This window comes from Gobio gobio, assembly GCF_949357685.1.
Source record: "Gobio gobio genome assembly, chromosome: 2".
Lineage (NCBI taxonomy): Eukaryota > Metazoa > Chordata > Actinopteri > Cypriniformes > Gobionidae > Gobio > Gobio gobio.
Window position 1 is genome coordinate 7,478,560 of NC_137098.1, and position 20,428 is coordinate 7,498,987.

The window sequence follows — 20,428 nt, forward strand, 5'->3', positions numbered from 1 at the left end:
TCTCTTTTTTGGCTCAATTTATCTTTAAAAGAAAACATGCCTAATAATTCTGCACACCTGAATATAAGGTGATTTTCATTTCCAGCCTTCATGAACAATTATATATCACTTATACATTATTAAATACTAAATCAATAGTAGTTATTAGGATTACTGTGGTTTGGAATTGGTCAAATGTGCCTGGAAAAAAAATATGATCAGAAAATCAACGTGCCTAATAATTCTGCACTCCCTGTATATCGGCATCCACACCAGCTTTATTTACTCCTTGCTTTTCCACCCCAAAGCTGACTTGTTGTTACTCTTAACTTAAACATGCACGTTTATAAGAAAGTATGTAAAACTGTGGAACCCCTAAAGGGACAAGGTGATGGTAAAAAAAATTAGATGGGAGGAAAAGTGATATTTCAATATTTGAATTTGTATATTAACCCTTTGATGCGCACAATTAGAGCGCTCAGTGCATCTTACAGACTTAATGAATTGATGCGTTTTATTAATATCACATTCTATAGGGTTATTAGGTACCTATTAAATTTACTTTATTCTTCACCGGCCACTTTCTTTCATGCATTTCAGGAGAAGTGGATGAATTGACGTGTTGTAAATCTGACAGATACGATTCTCTTGTCTGGCTATCACCAGACCAAGCTCAATCTGCTTTGTATTTTCTACTGCACAAGAGGTGTGTTCAACTGGCATAGTTCAAATGACTCTGTACGCAATTGGATAGTCCTTCAACCAATCAGACCAACGATCCGGGTGACGTACAGCTGCAGAACGACGCAAAAACTCCAGGCAGGAAACGTGTCAACAAACGTGTTGGTTTGTAGCATTGATCAGCGGTTTGCCGAAGCTGCAATGGCATAGAGACAGAGCGACACGCGTCATAATCTGAAGGCCACGCCCACCGGGGGGGAAAACAATCGAACGCTCTCCATTGACTTTGCATTGCGTGAAGCGGCATCCTTATCATTTCGGACTTATAACAAAAAACAGAACAATGTCTAAAAGCTGATATGTGACAAAGTGTACAGCAAACAAGCTAAACAACCCCCACAACCAAAAACCCAGGCGTTTTTATAAGCTATTGAACCAAAAAACGAGCGTTTAAGGACAAAAAAGTGGATACAGGCCATTGAGACACGTTATATTACACTGAGAAGTACACACACTAGAGGGGAACGTCATTAGAGACAGGAAATATCATATATAAAACTGACATTTGGATATTTGACTTAACAGTGACAACATATTTACTGCACACATACGCATACTGAGGCATACTGAGTGTCAGGATAACAAAAGTTACCCATTCTTCAGCTGAAGAGTCACGTTTTACTGCCTTTATCCACTTTTGTCTTCTTAAACTCTCGTTTTTTTGGGTCGACAGCTTATTAAAACGTATTTCTGTGTTTTTTAGCTTGTTTGCTGTACACTTTGTCACATATCAGCTTTTAGACATTGTTCTGTTTTGTTCTGTTCTGCATTGTTCAGCCTCACGCAATGCAAAGTCAATGGAGAGCGTTGGATTGTTTTCCCCCCCGGTGTGGGCGTGGCCTAAATACGCTCTGTCTCTATAGAGCGATTTTTACAGGTTGTGCAAAAAAGTTTGGTCTGGACTTGATCCATAGAGCAGTAATTATGCCCGAACAGAAACCGTTCGGACCAATTAAATTGTCAGGGTGGGCTTTAGACGATGATGGACAGATGATAAACAGTAACATAATCATCCACATCACTAAAGAGCGCTTGGGTTGAATTTGTTCTAATCCTAAATGGAGAACTTGTTGTATATGCATTCACCTTTACTATTTCTCTCAGAAATGATGATGGTGTTGGTAAGTACTCTGTGTATCCTTAAATTCTTTTTTTACAACACCGGCAAAGATCGTTTACACTCATCTTTTTCTTCTAACGTTACTTATTCCAGCGTGCGTGCAGACAGGGTTGCCAAGTTTTTACAACAAAACCCGCCCGATTACTACTCAAAACTAGCCAAAAACAAGCGCAATAGCTTTCCGGGGGGGTTCTTTGGAAAAAAAAGGCATTTGGGGGGTAATATGTGTTATTTTGGCATGGTTGCCTGCTAAAATTCGCATTCCTGGGTCTGTATATCACATAATTGGGGTCGCTTCAACCCACGGACTTGCCATACTGTGTGCAGTTGAGTTCTGTTGACATTTGACAACTAACGTTAAGCGTCGCTCCGTTGCTCTGATTGGTTGTAGGTCTATCCAATTGAGGTCTTTCCTGGTTCGGTTGAAACACGCCCCATAATCACAGCCCAACGGAGCAGAATCAGACTCATATTCTGACTAGAATTGAGTATGACGACGTCAGGCTAGCGATTTGTTTGCTAAACTAAAGAAGCCATTGAGCATCGTCGAAAGGTTAAAAGGAATTGGATTGACGGTCGTGCGAGAGACGCTTGTCTCGTCATCATGTTAATAGTGCGCCAGGTGGATAAGCCAGTTTGTGATTGGTCCCCGTAGATTTGTAACGGAAGCACGATAGAAAAATGTACAGGTTTTCAGCCTGAGCTGCAGGGCGAAAACAAATCGCTGGCATTTCGGGCTGGGTTTACCGATTCTCTGAATTGCAATGCAAACGTGCATGCGCTATAGATCAGCTGACATGATCATTATAAAGGTTTATATTAATAATAATAAGGGGATGCGTTCTAAAATAACGGTCGCCTTAAAAAAAAAAAAACTCACGCTGGGGGCTCAGCATGAATATTTTAAACTAAAAGGGCTAATAGCACGGTAGAATAAACTTTTTAAGGGATGCTGCCTTTGAATTTTAGCCATATTTTGCAGTCTTTAGCTGACCTAACTTTGTAATGGCCTTCACATCGGGAGCGTCCCAGTGAGGCCTTAAAATTATGTTCCAAAACCTAGTGAACTTAGTTTCACAATTGTCTAAGATTTTCATTGCTCCTTTAAAATGTCTTAAATGTTGCTTCTTTCCATAAAATGCTCTTGTTTATTCTCAGGTTTTCGTGGAGAGCTCAGACTCAACAGATCATCAGGTGGCTTTCACTGACTCTGTTTTGTGGAAGCTCCTGGATCGCCACGGAAACACAATCAGACTGTTTGTCTCCCTGCCCGAGCAATCGCCAGGCTCTTTGGCCAATAGAACTAGTTGCCCCAAAGCTAGTGCTGACTCTGAGGACTCTTTTGATGGGGCGAAGGGCAGCAGGAAGTCAGTGGAGGCCATTCTTGAAGAGAGCACGGAGAAGCTGAAGAACCTTTCTTTACAGCAGCAGCAGCAGCAGCAGCAAACCTCCAGCACCAGTGACAGTCAGAAGAGCTCCGAACACAGCGACTTCGAGCACATCGAGTCACCAGCACAGGAGCCGGACGCTGCCTCACAGCCTTCCCAGACGGAGAACAGCACACGGGTCGCCTCCGACACAGAGAACCAGTTCCCCTCTGAGGAGCGCTCGGACTCGGATGTCAATAACGACCGCAGCACCAGCTCGGTGGACAGTGACATCCTGAGCTCCAGCCACAGCAGCGACACGCTGTGTAACGCAGACAGCGGCCCGCTTCCGCTGGCTAACGGCCTCGACTCGCACAGCATCACCAGCAGCCGGCGCTCCAAAGCACACGAGGGCAAGAAGGAGACGTGGGACACGGCGGAAGAAGACTCGGGCACAGACAGCGAGTACGACGAGAACGGCAAGAGCAAAGCTGACGCCCAGTACCTGTACTTCAAAGCAGAGCCATACTCACAGGAGGATGCATCAGAAGGACAGAAATGTAAAGTTTGTATTTTTGTTTTATTTAAAGCTACACTGTGTGATATTTTCCCCCATCTAGCGGTGAACTGGTATATGACCATCCAGTGAATATTAGTTTCTCTTCCTCTCAATTCCGATTTCGTTTTAACTCCTATGGTGGCCGATTTAGTCCAAGATTAACATGGCTTCCAGTTCGACCTCGTCCACATTTGACACGGTGCCATCGAGTGTTAAAACGCGAAAGGCGAAGCTTGAATTTACGGGTATGTCCCTCTTTGGCTAATGTACTTTCAAGATGGAGGGGCAACATGGCGACCCGCATTCAAACCCCTTACCCGTATGTATTTTCAATGGCATATTATAAACTTACGAGAATACTTTATTACTTAAAAGAAGTAAATATACATTAATGAGCACATATATTTTTGAAAGAACTAAGTGTTTTTAGCTAAGAATAAACTAAAAAAGTTACAGTGTAACTTTAAAGGTGCAGTGTGTAATATATATATATTAGGATCTATTGACAGACATGCAATATAATCTACATAATTATGTTTTTAGTGAAGTATAAAGACCTTACATAGTCACCCGTTATGTTTTTATTACCTTAGAGTAATTTCTATCTACATACACCACGGGTCCCCTTACAGTGACATTTTGCGTCGTTATGTTTCTACAGTAGCCCTAAAAGGACAAACTGCTCTGCAGAGTGCTAGCTTCTCTAGCTGTCTCAGATGACATCTTTGTCCTGTGTCGGCCACCGTAGCTTCTCCATGTGCTTCGAAAGTGAGGGGTGAGCGGTTGCAATTTGCAAACTCACCGCTAGATGCCTCTAAAATTTAAACACTGCACCTTTAAGAGTGAAGCGCGGCACTGTTCATATACACGTGCTGCTCATGATATGGTGTTTTTCAGCCACCATAACCATATGGAAAAACACCATATCATGAGCCACATGTGAATATGAACACAGTATGTATACGAGTCATTTACTGTGAATCAGACCACTCTGAGACACAATCATGAGCTGCAGTTTGTAAATTAACACAGTGCCACACTTCACTCTTAAACTGCAGGAACCACTATTTGTTTCTAAAATACATTGATCTTCCCATGAAAATAGCCATAGATGTTGGTATGGCAATGAAAACTAACTTAAATGGCAGGACATATTTATTTATTTATATCGAATCCTTTGCAATATGTCTATCACATTAAGCCATATCACGATAACAATATGACATATCATGCATTTAATGTGGTGCAATCTACCAAATAAAACAACTTAGGCTTGATGGTTTAACATTAAAATTTTAATGAAGATATTAGTTTAGTAATTTTATAAATGGTAAATGGACTGCATTTATATAGCGCTTTTAACAGACCTACGGCCATCCAAAGCGCTTTACATTCACCCATTCATACACTCATTCACACACCGACGGCGGTGTCAGCTATGCAAGGCGCCATCCAGCTCGTCGGGAGCAGCTGGGGTTAGGTGTCTTGCTCATGGACACCTCGACACTTGGTCAGGTGGAACCGGGGATCGAACCACCAACCTTCCAGTTTGTAGACAACCTACTTGAACCACTGAGCCACTGCCGCCCCAAACATACATACTTTTTATACCGTATACCGTACTAAAAAATGTTTCAGCCCTAAAGGGAAAAGTTTTCAGAGTAAAATACATTTTGCAGCTTTTTAAAAATATAATTATTTCCTATGCTGATGCACTGACCAACAAAATCACACAGATCATTCTAGACTGATTTATAGTACTATTATTCGAGTCATCTGGTGAAAAGTTCTGTATTGTTTCCTATCACAATATGTACTGCAGAAAAACATATCTCAATGTCAGTTTGTTTTTGTAATGCTTTACAATAAGGTTTCATTAATTATTATGAAATATCAACGTTGTATTTCTGTTGAAAATGTTATAAGAAAGTTACATACTTTTAGAAATGGGTTAGTCCAAACTCTCTACCTTTCATTCGAACAGTAGTTTATGTTCTTGAAAGTTAATGTTTGTAATATGATCTGTTTCAGGTTTACTTGTCCACGTTGATAAGAGGATCACACTGGCTGCATTCAAACAGAACCTGGAGCCGTTTGTTGGCGTTCCCTCCACTCAGTTTAAGGTCTTCCGGGTTTACGCCAACAACCAGGAGTTTGAGAGTGTGCGGCTCAATGAGACGCTCTCCTCTTTTTCTGATGACAACAAGGTGAGTTTGTAACTTCACTTTCTCCTATCCCAGCTTAACATCCAGACAACAGGGTTGTCCTTGCAATTCTGTTTGACGCCACTAGATTTAATACATAAATTACACACTACATGTTTAAATGCTCTGCTGTTGAACAGATCACAATTCGATTGGGACGTGCACTGAAGAAAGGAGAATACAGGGTGAAGGTGTACCAGCTGCTAGTTAATGACCCAGAGGTGAGCCAACATTTTTTGTGGATTTGGATGCGCTTTTAGTATTCTACAATGGAATGAATATTCTGAAATCGCCCCAAAAATATGTTTGTGCTCATGCAACATGTATTGTTTTGTTTCAACAGCCCTGTAAGTTCCTTTTGGATACGGTGTTCGCTAAGGGTATGACTGTTCGGCAGTCTAAGGAGGAGTTGATGCCTCAACTCAAAGACCAGTGCAAACTGGACCTCAGTATAGACAGGTGAGCTTCGCCCCCCATGGTCCACTTATGTTAGGTTTGCTATTGGTGGATCTCGTGTGAGTGACAGGTTGCTCCGCCCTCACTCCAGTAAACACGTCATCAGAGAAGAGCAGAGATGTTGCTGCAAGAGGGAGGGGGGAGTTATTTGGATTAAAGATTACGAGGGCACATGAATTGATATGCACAGATAAATAGTTTTTAATAAATACAGCAATTTTGATTTCATAGTGACTTTAAAGGGGATAGTTCACCCAAAAATGACAATTGTCATCATTTACTCACCCTCAAGTTGTTCCAAACCTGTGTGAGTTTCTTTCTTCTGATTCACACAAAAGTAGATCTTTTGAAGCATGTATATGGTATTAGTGCTGGGTGGTATGACCAAAAATGTATATCACAGTATTTTTCTAAATTATACTGGTTTCATGGTATATGACTCTATTTTTTCCCCCTATGCATGACCGGGTGTTAACCACATTTTCTACTGATTGAGAGAGGAAATACTGCAGTAGATTGACTAGAATGCCCTGTTTTACTGTCATGATGAGTGAATATTGTTAATGCAGGTTTGCAAAGCCACGCACAATGATGCTGTGGGGAGACAACAACCAATAAAACACTCATATTACAGACAAATGAATATTAAAATATGACCATGGAGAGAAAAAAAGGGCACCTTAAGCATTTTAAAAATCGAACCCTCTATAACAGGGGTGTCCAATCCTGATCCTGGAAGGCCACTGTCCTGGAAAGTTTAGCTCCAACCCCAATTAAACACACCTGAACCAGCTAATCAAGGTCTTATTAGGCATACTAGAAACTAGGCTTGGGCGGTATCCAAATTTTGATACCGTTAAACCTCCTCCCTTTTTTACCTCGGTATAAGGTATTACCGTGAATAATTTAAAAAATATGACGTAAGGCTCAGACAGCCTCAGCAAACTGTTGGCTTGTGCCTAAACCGTTCAGAAACTGAATACCAAACACTAATACTGAAACAATAACAAAATAAAATGCACAACAATATTAACAACTTTTATTAGCAACAAATAGCAGTTTATAAAAAAGGTGCAAATACAACAGTCAAACTGAATTAAATTAACATAAACATCCAGTTTTCGCGCAGAGACGCGCACACAAATCAATTAAATTTAAATCACAGCCCTAACAACTTTTAATAACAGAGCAGCTTATAAAAAAGTGCAAATAACCAGAGTTGAATTAACATAAACATCCATATTATAAAAATGATTGCAAAGTAATAGGCCTAAATAAAAACTTCTTACACAATATTGCTTTTAACGAAATAAAAATACCTGAACCAATTAAATAAATAAAAATAAGCTGTGCGAATAGGAACGAATGGCAAGTGGCATCAAATCTAGTCAAGATTTTTCGCTAGAAAAACCAGCATGTTTACTTTGTCCGGCTTTAACAGGGCACGTTGTGGACCGACAACTTTACCGGCGGTGCTGAAAACCCGCTCCGATGGTGTGCTTGTGGCACAGACGCACAGGTACTTGCGTGCCACTCGCGACATCTGGGGAAAACGCCCTGCTGCATTTTTCCACCAGAGAAGTGGGTCCTCGTCTCCTTGAGTAACTGGCTCCAAACAGTAGGCTGTTATTTCAGCTCCGACTCGGTCCTCTGCGGTGCCGATGCCGACGGGACCTGCCATTGCATCGCCTTTTTTTTGCAGCATACTTCCCAGAGTCATCTTTTTTCGTGGGGGCTCGGGTTGCGCCTCTCCCTCTTCCACTCTGATGGCCACTGGACCTGCTGCCTCTAAATTCACGATCTCTGCCTGTAATTCAGCCTTGGTCTCAGCCAATGCGTTGTAATCCGTCTCATATCCTCCACGGTAACGAGGGTCAAGGAAAGTACATTTTCGCATTAGTTTGCGCAATGAATCGGATTCATACTTGGCCTCCAACTTTGTTAGAATTCCAGTTTTTATTGACTTTGTTAGCTGGAGGTCATTTTCTGACGCAGCCAACACATTGTCCCTGCAGAGCTGTAGTATGGGGAGGATACAGGAACTGGTCACATAATTTTCTCCAGACAAAATATCAGTGAAGTCACCGACTGGTTTCAGTGCTTCGTGAACAGCTTTCAAGACGTCCATGTCCTGCCAGGTCAGGGACAGGCTGCTCCTTCTGTCATCAGACAGGACATGTCTGATCGCTTGGGCCTGCTCGAGAATGCGCTCCACCATTGCCAGTTTGGAGCCCCAGCGAGTTGCGCAGTCCTGCCGATGGATGGATGGATGGATGGATGGATGGATGGATGGATGAATTAATTAATTAATGATGAAAACGATTAAATGAATGAACAGGCCTAAATAAACAAATAATAAATAAATAGGCATACATAAACGAATGAATGAATAGGCCTAGATAAACCAAATTCGTTTATTTAGGCCTATGTATTCATTAGTTTGTTTAACGAATGAATGAATGCATTGGCCTAAATAAACGAATGAATGCATAAATAAATAAGTCCATTAATGTATATTATTCCATTTGGTCAAATTTGCATGCACTTTTTTTTTTTAAATAAGTCCCTTATGCGCATCAAGCCTGCATTTATTTGATAAAAAAATAAAGAAAAAATTACAATTTAAAAAAGTGTTTTTCTATTTTAATATAGGCTACTTTTAAATATAATTTATTTAGGCTATGTGATGCAAAGCATATATGCCCCTTTTTTTACATTTGAGCCCCTGCCCCTGAGGAACGTTTTATGCTTACCGTTATGAGACTATGTTTTGGGAGTCCCAAGTCCACTTGCTTCTTGTGGAGTTCATACTTCCGTTGCCAGCTGTGTGAAAAGGCCCCGACAATATTACGGCATAGTCCAAGGGCGCGCTCGGTTTTTTGCCTCTGGTCATGCAATGCATTTGTGACAGCCAAGTTTAGATTGTGACCGAAGCAGTTAAGCCACGGCCAATGCAGGGACCTGATTGCGGCATGAATGTTGGCAGCATTGTCAGTGGTTATGGCTGAAAGTTTTTTCTCGTCAAGTTGCCATTCCTGAAGTGCAGCTCTGAGCGCAGCAGCAAGATTGTCCGCCGTATGACTCTCAGGAAAATATGTAGTTTGGAGGCATTTGGATTCAAGTTTCCAGTCAGATGTAATAGTGTGAACAGTCAGGGACATATATGGTGTCATGTTAACTGACGACCACATGTCAGTTGTTAAGGAATAACTGTCTGCCGCTGACAGCAACACTTGAATATTGTCTCTAACTTTACTATATAAATGGGGGACGGCTGTTTGTGAGAAATGTTTCCGTCCAGGCAGCTCGTACTGGGCATCTAGGACCTTTACCATATCCTTAAAGGACTTTTTTTCCACTGTGTGGAAAGAGACCATTTCCTTCGCCAAGTATTTTGTGACCGCATCAGTACAGGTTTTCCAACGGACACTGTCCCTTTTGTACTTTGTTGTTTTCCCGACGGCCCCCATTATCGTCGGCTGCGAGCTGGCGGCGGACCTAGATGTTGTTGGTCCTGCATCGGGAGGCGTTGAAACTGTTGCACTGCGTGAACTCGGGTCCATTCTCGCAGCAATGAGTGGATGGTGGTTTCGTAGATGCGACCTTAGGTTCGAGGTATTTCCATCTCTCGCGGTTACCTTTTTGTTGCACAATTTGCAAATTGCCTCGTCCGTATTTACCACCTCTCCCTTCTCGTTCGGTCAAAACCTGAAATACTGCCAAACTGCTGAAGTTGTATTCTTTTTCGCAACCAGGTCACTCGGTGCGCTACTCGCCATCTTTCCCCGCTCTCTCTCGTTCGCCTACACGCTGTCACGTGATGACAACCACGCATACGCATTTTTAGCCATTAAATAAATCATATTTAATATTTAATCCTTATCTCCTATATAAGTGCATTGTTGTTGTTTTTAATGACGGTATAACGGTATTGAAACTGATACCGTTGCTATTTTTAGATCCCGCGGTATACCATATAACCGTATTACCGCCCAAGCCTACTAGAAACTTCCAGACAGGTGTTGAGGCAAGTAAGAGCTAAACTCTACAGGACAGTGGCCCTTCAGGACCGAGTTTGGACACCCCTGCTCTATAACAACAAACTGCCAAAACGAGGGAGAAACGCGGAAGAACATTTAAAAAGTCTAAGGATATTTTCAATAAAGTAATAAACTACTAATAAAGTAGTTACTTTTTTTTTTAATAAATTGTCAGTCTATTTATTAACTTACATTATTGTCTTCTGTGTATCAGAATAATCCACCATGTCATCGCGGTCGTGATCAGACGTACGGCTGTATCAGTTGAAGGCGACGTGATGAAATATGTGCTGGTTTGCGTTTAGAGCACTAGAGTATATGAAATATGTCCATAAAAAACTAGAACGCGCTCGCACCGGTCTGTATCTGTGCTATATGATCCATGTGGTGAGCGTTGTTAATCTCATCACGGCTCTCCGCGCAGAAACCGCTCTCTTGCGCATGCTGCGTGTTGTTTGAATTCTCTGCTGTAATCAAGGGCTGAATCCGAAATCACCCCCTATAACCTCAAATAGGGCATAATTTGAGGAGACAGCCATTTGTAATGGTGTCCGAAACCATAGTGGATGTTATTGAGTGCACTCATTCAGTCTCACGTTGCACCGCAATGACACGATGATCACGATTGTACAGCCAATGTACACACAACGGCTGTCCGAATTCACTCACTCCTTCAAGTGAACTGTATTAGTGGACTAAAGTAGGGAATAGGGAATGAGGGTTTGGGGGGCGATTTCGGATTCAGGCATTTGTCTTCAGCCGATTTCAGTTGTGCTCGCACTACAGTGCAACAGTGAAACGGCACCCCTCTCAAACAGTGTCACTGTGCCACGTTCCGAACGCTGTTTAAGCGACATATTGCGGTATAATAAAAATTAATATCAGAACAAAAATAAACACTGGTATTCGGTATGAACCGGTATACTGCCCAGCACTAGTTGGTATTATTTTTGGCCTGACTCGTTAATATGCTGCAGCTGTTGGGCGCACATCCATCTTCTGCGTGCTGCAATGTCACATCTCAATGCTTCACTGCAGCAACTGACCTTTTAAATGCACTGACTCAAAGCAGAGGACGATTAAAGCCTCCGAATACAAACAAGAAGTGTGTGTCGCTGTGTGTGTCACAGGTTTAGACTCAGGAAGAAGACCTGGAAGAACCCAGGCACGGTGTTTCTGGATTATCACGTCTATGAGGAGGACATCAACATCTCCAGTAACTGGGAGGTGTTCCTGGAAGTCCTTGAAGGTGAGGTGGTCATAAATATTGTATGGCTAATCCAGCATTCCATATATTTTGTCACTCATTGATTTACTTGCTTGCAGAACCGGAGCGAATGAAGTCCATGTCTCAGTTAGCGGTTCTGACCCGCCGCTGGTGCCCAGCCCAGATGAAGCTCGAGGCCTTTCGGGAGGTGGTGCTGGAGAGCAGCAGCGTAGAGGAGCTCAAGGAGAAGGTTCGTGGAATACGAACTGGTGCTGATGAATGCCTAGAATTCCCAATTGTAATTTGAGTGCTAATCTCATTTTTTTGTTTCCTCAGCTCAGCGAAATGAGTGGAATTCCTTTAGAAAACCTGGAGTTTGCCAAGGTACGGATCAGATCTAGTTGAGTTTCAGATGCCCTTCTTGCAGTGCCTCAGAAACGAGCATCTTGTTTCTCCTACAGGGACGAGGAACTTTTCCTTGTGACATTTCAGTGCTGGAGATCCATCAGGATTTAGATTGGAATCCTAAAGTCTCCACCCTCAATGTCTGGCCACTCTACATCTGTGATGATGGCGCTGTGATCTTCTACAGGTAAAGCCTTTCCCTTTCATAAATGGAATTGGCCACTATTTATGTTTTATAAGGACATTTTATTTTAGAGTGCTCCTATTATGCTTTTTCAGATCAGGTATAATGTGTAATAGAGCTGCTCGTGAATGTAAAATGTCTGCAAAGATCAAAATGCACGATAAATTAAAGAGTAATTGTCTACCGAAGAAAGATGATTCTGAACTGCCTGAAACGAGTTATCAGTAGTTCCTGCACAAACCTACGTAGGTTTGTAACACATTTGCATAATGCTGAAACTCAGATATTGTGATGAGTGTTTAGTTTCTGACCTGTTGATTAATCACAACAGACTGGGCTATCTGACCAATCAGAGCAGAGGAAGCTCTCAGAAAGGAGAGGTTTAGAGAGACTGAATCTTTTATTGAACCGTTTCAGACACTGTGAGAAATGAGGTGATGCTGAAATGTATATTATCAGGAAATTAAAGTGTGTTTTTGACCTTGGATTAGGGCTGGACGATATGACCTAAAATCAAAACCTTTTTTACGATTAATGAACGATTATTTTGTTGTTGTTTTTGCCTTCATAGTTCATTGTAGGGATCGACCGATATGGATTTTCGCTCTCTGCTCATTCTCTCAGCAACAGAAGCGCAACAGTCTGTCTCATCACTCACCGATCAAATAAGGCTTTAGCGGGATAAAAATTCACTTTGGCAGCCGCCAAAAAACGCAGTATGTGACGGCCGGTGTTGATTCTGTGGCCCACCCCCGCGACTTAGTCTATGTGTGGGAAACACTGGAGAGTTTCCAGTTTCAAAGTGTATGGCAATATTTCAACTAAGTCAAACAGTTAGAGTTTTTCAAGTTTTTCAAGATGCTTTGAAAGTTTAAAACTTATCGTTGTCTTGAAGAGAAGATCCCAGCACTGCTAGTGGGCGAGGGGCAGTGCATGAACTGCAGCGTCTCCAGCAACACAGAGCTGCCTGTGGACGCCTGTCTGTAAATAATGCCGGGAGAAAAAATATCGGCGAACGCAGCAGCCTTGTATCGGCAAATATCGGTCTAACACTAGTTCATTGACACCGTTTGCACTGTAAATATGCTTGACTATTAGTGGGATATTTCTTTTTTTAAATGTTTTCCACTTTAAATCTACTTTAGTGATAAATCCCAGGACAGTGTCGACAATGAGTTTCAGCGCTCTTGAATGTTTCTCTGTACTTGCGATCTTCACGTGATGTGCGAGCTAATGTCTGTATGAGTGTTCGTGTGTCACAACGCATCAGCTCAATATAATGATACACATCCGAGGGTTTAAAATCGCTTGAATGTCCAAACTGGCAAGCCTTAAAACTCATACAATTGACAAAGTTTATTGAAGACGCAAGTGTAAGTGATCTGGCTTCAGGGCTTGCGTGTCAGAGACACGACGCGGCTCGGCAGCTCGTGAGCACTAAAGTGCCTTTTTTTCCATATTGATGACATTGAATGGTGTAAAATTAGCCTGACAAGCCAGACTCGCATCAAGATGTTTGATCTGGGAACACACCATTGGCAGGCCTCAATCTGAGGGGCGGGATAAACGGTTGTCTTTCAAATTCCCTCTGCACGCAATAGGATAGCGCTACAACCAACCAGAGCAACGAAGAAGGAGAAGCGGAGCTAGTTGACAGATTAAACTTTCGGAGTATCCGGTCGGCAAAACTCCAAACACATCTTCCTTTCTTAAGAGTGACTTCAGTGCCGTTCTTTGTTCTTTTCTCAAAGAAAAGCTTAACTCCAAGTCTTCCAGAGTCGCGGCCAAAGCCGATTCTAAAGACCGCTGTTCGCCAGCTTCTGTTCACGAGTAGCACGCGGAACCGCCACATCTCTGCCGTCATTATGTTAAGCCCGCCCACCGACTCTATACACGATGTGATTGGCCTGACCAGAGTTTGGTTTTTCCAGCTCACACGCCAACGGAGAGTTGCTAGACAACCCTGGCTGCAAATTAGATTTATATTTCGATTTCTATGCTAGTGTAAAATCACTTGAATGTTCAAACTGGCAAGCCTTTAAATGCATACAATTGACAAACATTCATTAGGACGCTGTCTGCGTGTGTGGACCATGGTGTTGTTGACTCAGTGTTTGAGTTCGCCTCCATGCTGGACAGGGTGGAGTCATGTGACTACACGTGCGGTAGTATGTTTTAAAGGGGAAACGAAATAACGACATGGGAAAATGACGTCGGTTAGAGGTTCTGAATTTCAGTTTCGATTACTTTCCGATTAATCGTCCAACCCTACCTGCATGCTATTGTAGGAGACTAAAATTAGGAACCTTTAAAATACCATAATAGGGGCTATTTAAGACATACAATGGGCATCTTTTTAAACAGTTTAAAGTTTTGAGAATTGTCCAGTCAGTGAGTTTTCAGGAAGACTAGATTATTTAGTCCTATTAAAACTCTTTATAATTAGGGGTGTTTGTTATTATAACCTATTATAATGGTTTTCATTGAATAATTTACATTTTATTATTTAATCATTGTTCCAATGTGGAATTAATTGTTAAAGGCTTGTTTGTTAGGCTGGATTTTTATAGTATAATTAGTGCTGGGCATCGATTAAAAAAAATCAACGAATTAATCACATTTTTTTTCTGTAATTAATCGCGATTAATCGCAAGTTTTTAAAATTTTAAGTTTTTAATATTTTGATATTGTAATAATTTCAGTTACTCTCCAAATTAATGTATAAACAATTTAAAGACAGCATATTTTAAATATGTGTTGTATTGTCATGTTTTTATGAATGAAGGCCAGTATCACTGATACTAAAGTCTCTATGACACATTAATGACGTTACATTACAGTATAACTGAAAGCTCCCAATTTCAACATTTATTAGGCTTTAAAAAACAACTTTTAATTTAAGTGAACTTAAAACAATCTTTACATAAACCCAAAATAATAAATGTTATATTTACCCATGGCCTTCCCTGTTATACATATACAGAAATGTAATAGTTATCAAACCTTCCTTAACTGTATAAAAATAAATGAAATATAGATGAATCATCATTAAAGCTACAATTTTCTCTGTTCCCGTTGTTCTTTGATGAACATTAATGACAGGCATCATCAGTGCTCCTGTCACTTTAAGAACAGCCGCGGATCTCACGCGCTGTCCCGCGCATCTCATTTCCTCACAGCTCTTTAAAGTTCATTTAAGACGTTATTTAACTAATTTAAGACTCCTAATATGAGAATACTCAAAATCCTCTGTGTTATTGTTTGTTCAAGAGCAAAAGAGAACTCGATGTGAGCAGGAAACTGACGCGAGTCTATCTATGCGTTGACTGTGTTTGTGTGTGTGTGTGTGTCAGTGTCCCTTGATTAGCTGACATGAGACGCATCCACACACACACAGACACAGACAGGACATTGGCATACAGCGCGCTCTCTGTGTCTTGTCGCGCTTGGAAGCATTTACATGAATAGGAGCGTGATGATCATGTAACGCTAAGCAAAAATGGATATAAAAACGGACGCTGCGTTATTTGCGTTAAATATTTTTAATGTGTTAAGCTGAAAAAATTAATCGCCCGCGTTAACGCGTTAATTTGCCCAGCCCTAAGTATAATATAATAAAGATACTAAACTTCCTTTAATTCAACATTAAAATGCTGTTCTTAAAGCTAGAGTGAACTAAATTGACCTTATTCAGTGATTGAACCCTCCGTTTACCTGTTTGTTTCCTGCTCCCGCCTCTACAGGGACAGCACAGAGGAGCTGATGGAGCTGTCTGAAGAGGAGCGCAATGAACTGATGAAGAAGGAGAGCAGCCGCCTGCTGAAGACGGGCCACCGGGTCAGCTACTCGCCCCGCAAAGAGAAGGCCCTGAAAATCTACTTGGACGGAGGGCCCACCAAAGACCCTGGACAGGACTGAGAGGGGGGGGGGGACTGTCCTTCCCTATTTTCTATCTGGCCTGCCCGCTGCAGTGTAGCGCTGCCTCGCCAGCGACCCTGGCATTTGGGCTCCACGTTGAATCAACGTCACCAGTGCTGTCCGGCTGACGCTCTCTTCTTTGAGCTCCAGAACGCATAGCGCGTCTCAGAGTACTATCGTGCACCATAGTTTATTGTACTGTAAAGTTTAAAGGGAAGTGCAAAAGCTATTTCAAGTTCAATATCATTCAGATAAATCAATTTAATAATACGGAGATGGGTGCGCTCGTTAGAAGAAAGGGGGCAGTTTGGGAGATGTTTTATCGCCCTCTTCATTTTGCACTCTCGGTGCGCCGTCTCCATTGATTTTCGTCCCGTCGTTCTGCATTTGCCGTTTGTCCATCACTCGCTCTATCATTTTGAGACGTTTTCGGGCGTCCGTCATCCCGAGTCACTCGAGCACTGTGCGTTATGTATCCAGCCACCTCCAAACGCCCGCACTGCTCGTCTTCCATTTCGTAGAGCTCTTCGATCGACTCCAGTCGTAGTATGACACGTTCACTTGACTTGATTTTGGGTATGATGCTCTCACTTGAATATTGGGATATCTCTCCTTTTGTTTATTTAACACATAGTTGTGAAATTAAATGCTTCTTTTCTGGCTGAAGAGGTTCTATTCTTGCAGTTCATGCTTCCTTTTTGTGTGTGGGTGTGGCTAGCGGTTTACACGCCCACTGACTGCTGAAGCTCCGCCCTCCTCTCACTACTCTTCCTACTGGGGCTAATGACACTGGTACATATGAATTGCAAGCCTTTAAGAGTAGGGCGTCATAAATCAAGTAGTGCGCTTCGTTCACCCGATTCTTTGTTTTTTCATGTAAATTATTTCACCTCAGACTGATAAAGATGATATTAGGTCTTGTGAGTGACTTTTAATGGCACGTGTTTTAATTTTTTTGACCTGTGCTCGGCTTTTCTTTTTCCATTTAGACATGTCCTGTTTCTTTTTCATTTTTTCGTTTTGATTTCTGCACAATGTGAACAGAGCCTGTGGGTTCAGACGTGGCAGGTGTGTGTGCATGTGTGGAAATGCTTCTCGCTGCTGTTTTTGCGCAGCTGGAAAAGGAGGAGCGCCAGTGTTGGAGCGCGACTGAACCGCCGCGGGTTTCTGGGCTCCTAATGCTGCCACAAGCTGTTCACAGTAGACATGCCAATACTGAAATAAAAAGCAACAATCAATCTCTGTTTGCCTGCGTCCAGGTTGACGTGTATGAAGAACTCATAATTTATATATTGTTGTCTCTACATTGTTCATATATTAAAGGAACACGCCACTATTTTTGAAAATAGGCTCATTTTCCAGCTCCCCTAGAGTTAAACAGTTGAGTTTTACCGTTTTTCGAATCCATTCAGCCGATCTCCGGGTCTGGCGGTGGCACTTTTAGCATAGCTTAGCATAGATCATTGAATCTGATTAGACCGTTAGCATCTCGCTCAAAAAATGACCAAAGAGTTTCAATATTTTTCAGATATATAAAACTTGACTCTTCTGTAGTTACATCGTGTACTAAGACCGACGGAAAATGAAAAGTTGTGATTTTCTAGAGCGAAATGGCTAGGAACTATACTCTCATTCCTGCGTAATAATCAAGGAACTTTGGGCCGGCCCATGGGTGCAGCGGCGCAATGATATTACGAACAAGTTCTCAGTTTAGTAAACGAATTCAACCCAAGCGCTCTTTGGTGACGTGGATGATGACGTTACTGTTGATCATCTGTCCATCATCGTATAAACCCCGCCCTGACAATTTGATTGGTCCGAACAGCTCAGGTTCGAGCATAGTTGCTCCACAACAGATCAAGTCCAGACCGAACTTCCCAACCTCAAATGTTGTGGGCGGGGCTAAGTTTGGCTGGCATCCAGAGGTGCGTTTCCCGGAGAACTTGTTTGTATATGCATTCACCTTTACTATTTCTCTCAAAAATGATGATCCTTTAATTCAATTTACAACACCGGCAAAGATCGTTTACACTCATCTTCTTCTACTTCTTCCAGTGTGCGTGCAGTTGCGTTCTGTTGACAACTATGCGTCGCTCAACACGTCACTTACTCCATTGCTCTGATTGGTTGTAGGTCTATCCAATTGAGTGCAGAGGCATTTTCTTTCCTGGTTCGGTTGAAACACACCCCATAATCACAGCCCAATGGAGCAGAATCACTCATATTCTGACTAGAATCTGAGTGTGATGAAGTCAGGCTAGGAAAGAAAGGTCTATTGTCTGCTGTCAATAGTGTAGAGATGTATGAAGCACAGCTGTCAAGCCAAGCCTCTTTCTGTTGGTCAAGGTGGCGCGTTCGGATGACCAACTTGAACCAGTTGTGAAGTCTGTGCAAGGGAAATCTTTCGCTCTGTCTCTAAATTTTCGTGGATTCCTTTTAAAATAACACATTTTTATGTAATAATAATAAATAAATATATAATAATAATAAATAATTTATCCTTCGAAATTTTGCAGAACGGTATATATGGTGCCACCTTTGTCTTTAAAGTTGCTAAAAAGCAATAAAGCAAGCAATTACAACTAGGGTTGCGAAGTTTCAAGAAACTTTCCAGAATTTTTTCAACTAATATAAGTGGACCATTTAACCCTCTGGTGCTCTTCGTTTAGGGGTTGCATTGGTTGTCTTCCCGATCATAAGTGAGCAGACATCTAAAAATGTTACTTCCTCCACCCCAGTAAAACCAATGCCATTTATTTTTCTTCAATAATATTTTTTCTTTTTAATTTTATATTTAGAGATGATTTGATGTTTTTTTTTTTTTCTATATATTTATGCAATCATTATGGTCTATTTTTGCCATTGAAAATTCTACAAAAAAATGTTTGTACTTTTTTTATTTTTTTATTATTGCATTTCAGGTTAAAATAGAGACTAGGCCTTCAAAATATATATTTTTTGAAGGCAGATTAGCGCCCTCTTTTGGAATTATTTAAGAAATCATGCAACCATGGGTGTTAAAGAGAGGTCTAGACTAGAGGTCTCAATGGAGAGGCTTGAGAATTCCCTAGTTCTCTTTTAAACTCATTTAATGAATTTTTTTTATTTTTATGGTTTTGAATATATATAAAATCTCAGACTATTTATTATAAAGTTTTAGATTTTTTTTGTTTTGTTAGAAATATTAAATTCTGTAAATTTGTGTTTTTGCAGATCTCCCATTAATTTCCTATGGTGGTCATTTGTGACCGAAGACAATGAACGCTACTTTTTTTAATGACCACTTAGCATGCTCGAATCATGACTCCAATTTTTTGGTGAGTTTACATACCTAATGCTAGAAAAGTCACAAAGTTTCATATCATTCTGATGAAGCTGTGATTTTTAAAAATTCAAAATGTGGTTCATAGGTTCAGTTTTTCATAGGTGTGTGTTTGTGTATAAGTGTGCGTGTGTGTGTGTGTGTGTGTGTGAGTGGATGTGTCAATATCAGTGATGCGCGGGTTGATCCAAAATGAGCGGGTGCCCGCGGCCACCCGCGGTTACCCGCGGTTACGAGTCATCCAAAAATATTTTTAATGATATTCGGGTCACGGTCGGTCGGATCGTCAATAAATCCTTATTTACCTTTTGAATGTTGAGCGTTATTAACTTTTGAATAAATGCTGACGCGGGACAAAATGCCCGATTTCCCAAAACGTTGAACTGAGCAATGCCATTGTACCATTTTAATAGGCTACTTTTAAACGCATTTAAAGTCAGTTGTATGTATTTTCTGAGAGGGGGCGGGATTTTTGTTGGGAAAGTCGGGGGAGAGACGCACACTTCGATTAGACTGGATAAACACATGCAGCATCTTAATTGTTAAGAAAATTAAACGAAATAAATGAATAAATCAAGCCTGTATTACATAACACTAGGCTATATCATAAAGCATTCAGAAAAATAACAGTTTGCGCTCCTAAGTGCTTTCACACTTTTCCAAATGTTTTCCAAATGTGGGCTGATGAATTCTTCAAGCCGGGTCGAAACATAAACATCGCGTTCATCAATAATATGCATCTGGAGCTGAAATGGAAAATGATGGGCCGCCTCAAGAACTTCCCGCTCTCGCTGCTGCACCTCTGAGCGCACCACGTCAGGGCCTGAAACATTTTCTCAATGGCCCAATGAGCTACGATGAGCATTTACTACTTTTAAAAAATGCGGGTCAGGAAGCGGGTCGGGTACAATATTTTCTTCTTTTTT

At 41.4% G+C, this 20,428-nt stretch overlaps 1 protein-coding gene across 4 annotated transcripts in view; it reads left to right on the forward strand.

The window, feature by feature from the left end:
- usp47 (ubiquitin specific peptidase 47) overlaps positions 1-17,422 on the forward strand; it is a 57,570-nt gene extending 40,148 nt beyond the window's left edge. For all 4 annotated transcript variants that reach the window (XM_079801407.1, XM_079801409.1, XM_079801410.1 and 1 more), the window contains 9 exons: positions 2,999-3,767; positions 5,798-5,973; positions 6,111-6,191; positions 6,314-6,429; positions 11,597-11,715; positions 11,793-11,923; positions 12,010-12,057; positions 12,135-12,265; positions 16,006-17,422. In XM_079801407.1, coding sequence (XP_079657533.1) covers positions 2,999-3,767; positions 5,798-5,973; positions 6,111-6,191; positions 6,314-6,429; positions 11,597-11,715; positions 11,793-11,923; positions 12,010-12,057; positions 12,135-12,265; positions 16,006-16,180 — 1,746 coding nt within the window. In that variant the 3' untranslated portion in view covers positions 16,181-17,422. The remainder of the gene's footprint in view (positions 1-2,998; positions 3,768-5,797; positions 5,974-6,110; positions 6,192-6,313; positions 6,430-11,596; positions 11,716-11,792; positions 11,924-12,009; positions 12,058-12,134; positions 12,266-16,005) is intronic.
- The last annotated feature ends 3,006 nt before the right edge of the window (positions 17,423-20,428 follow it).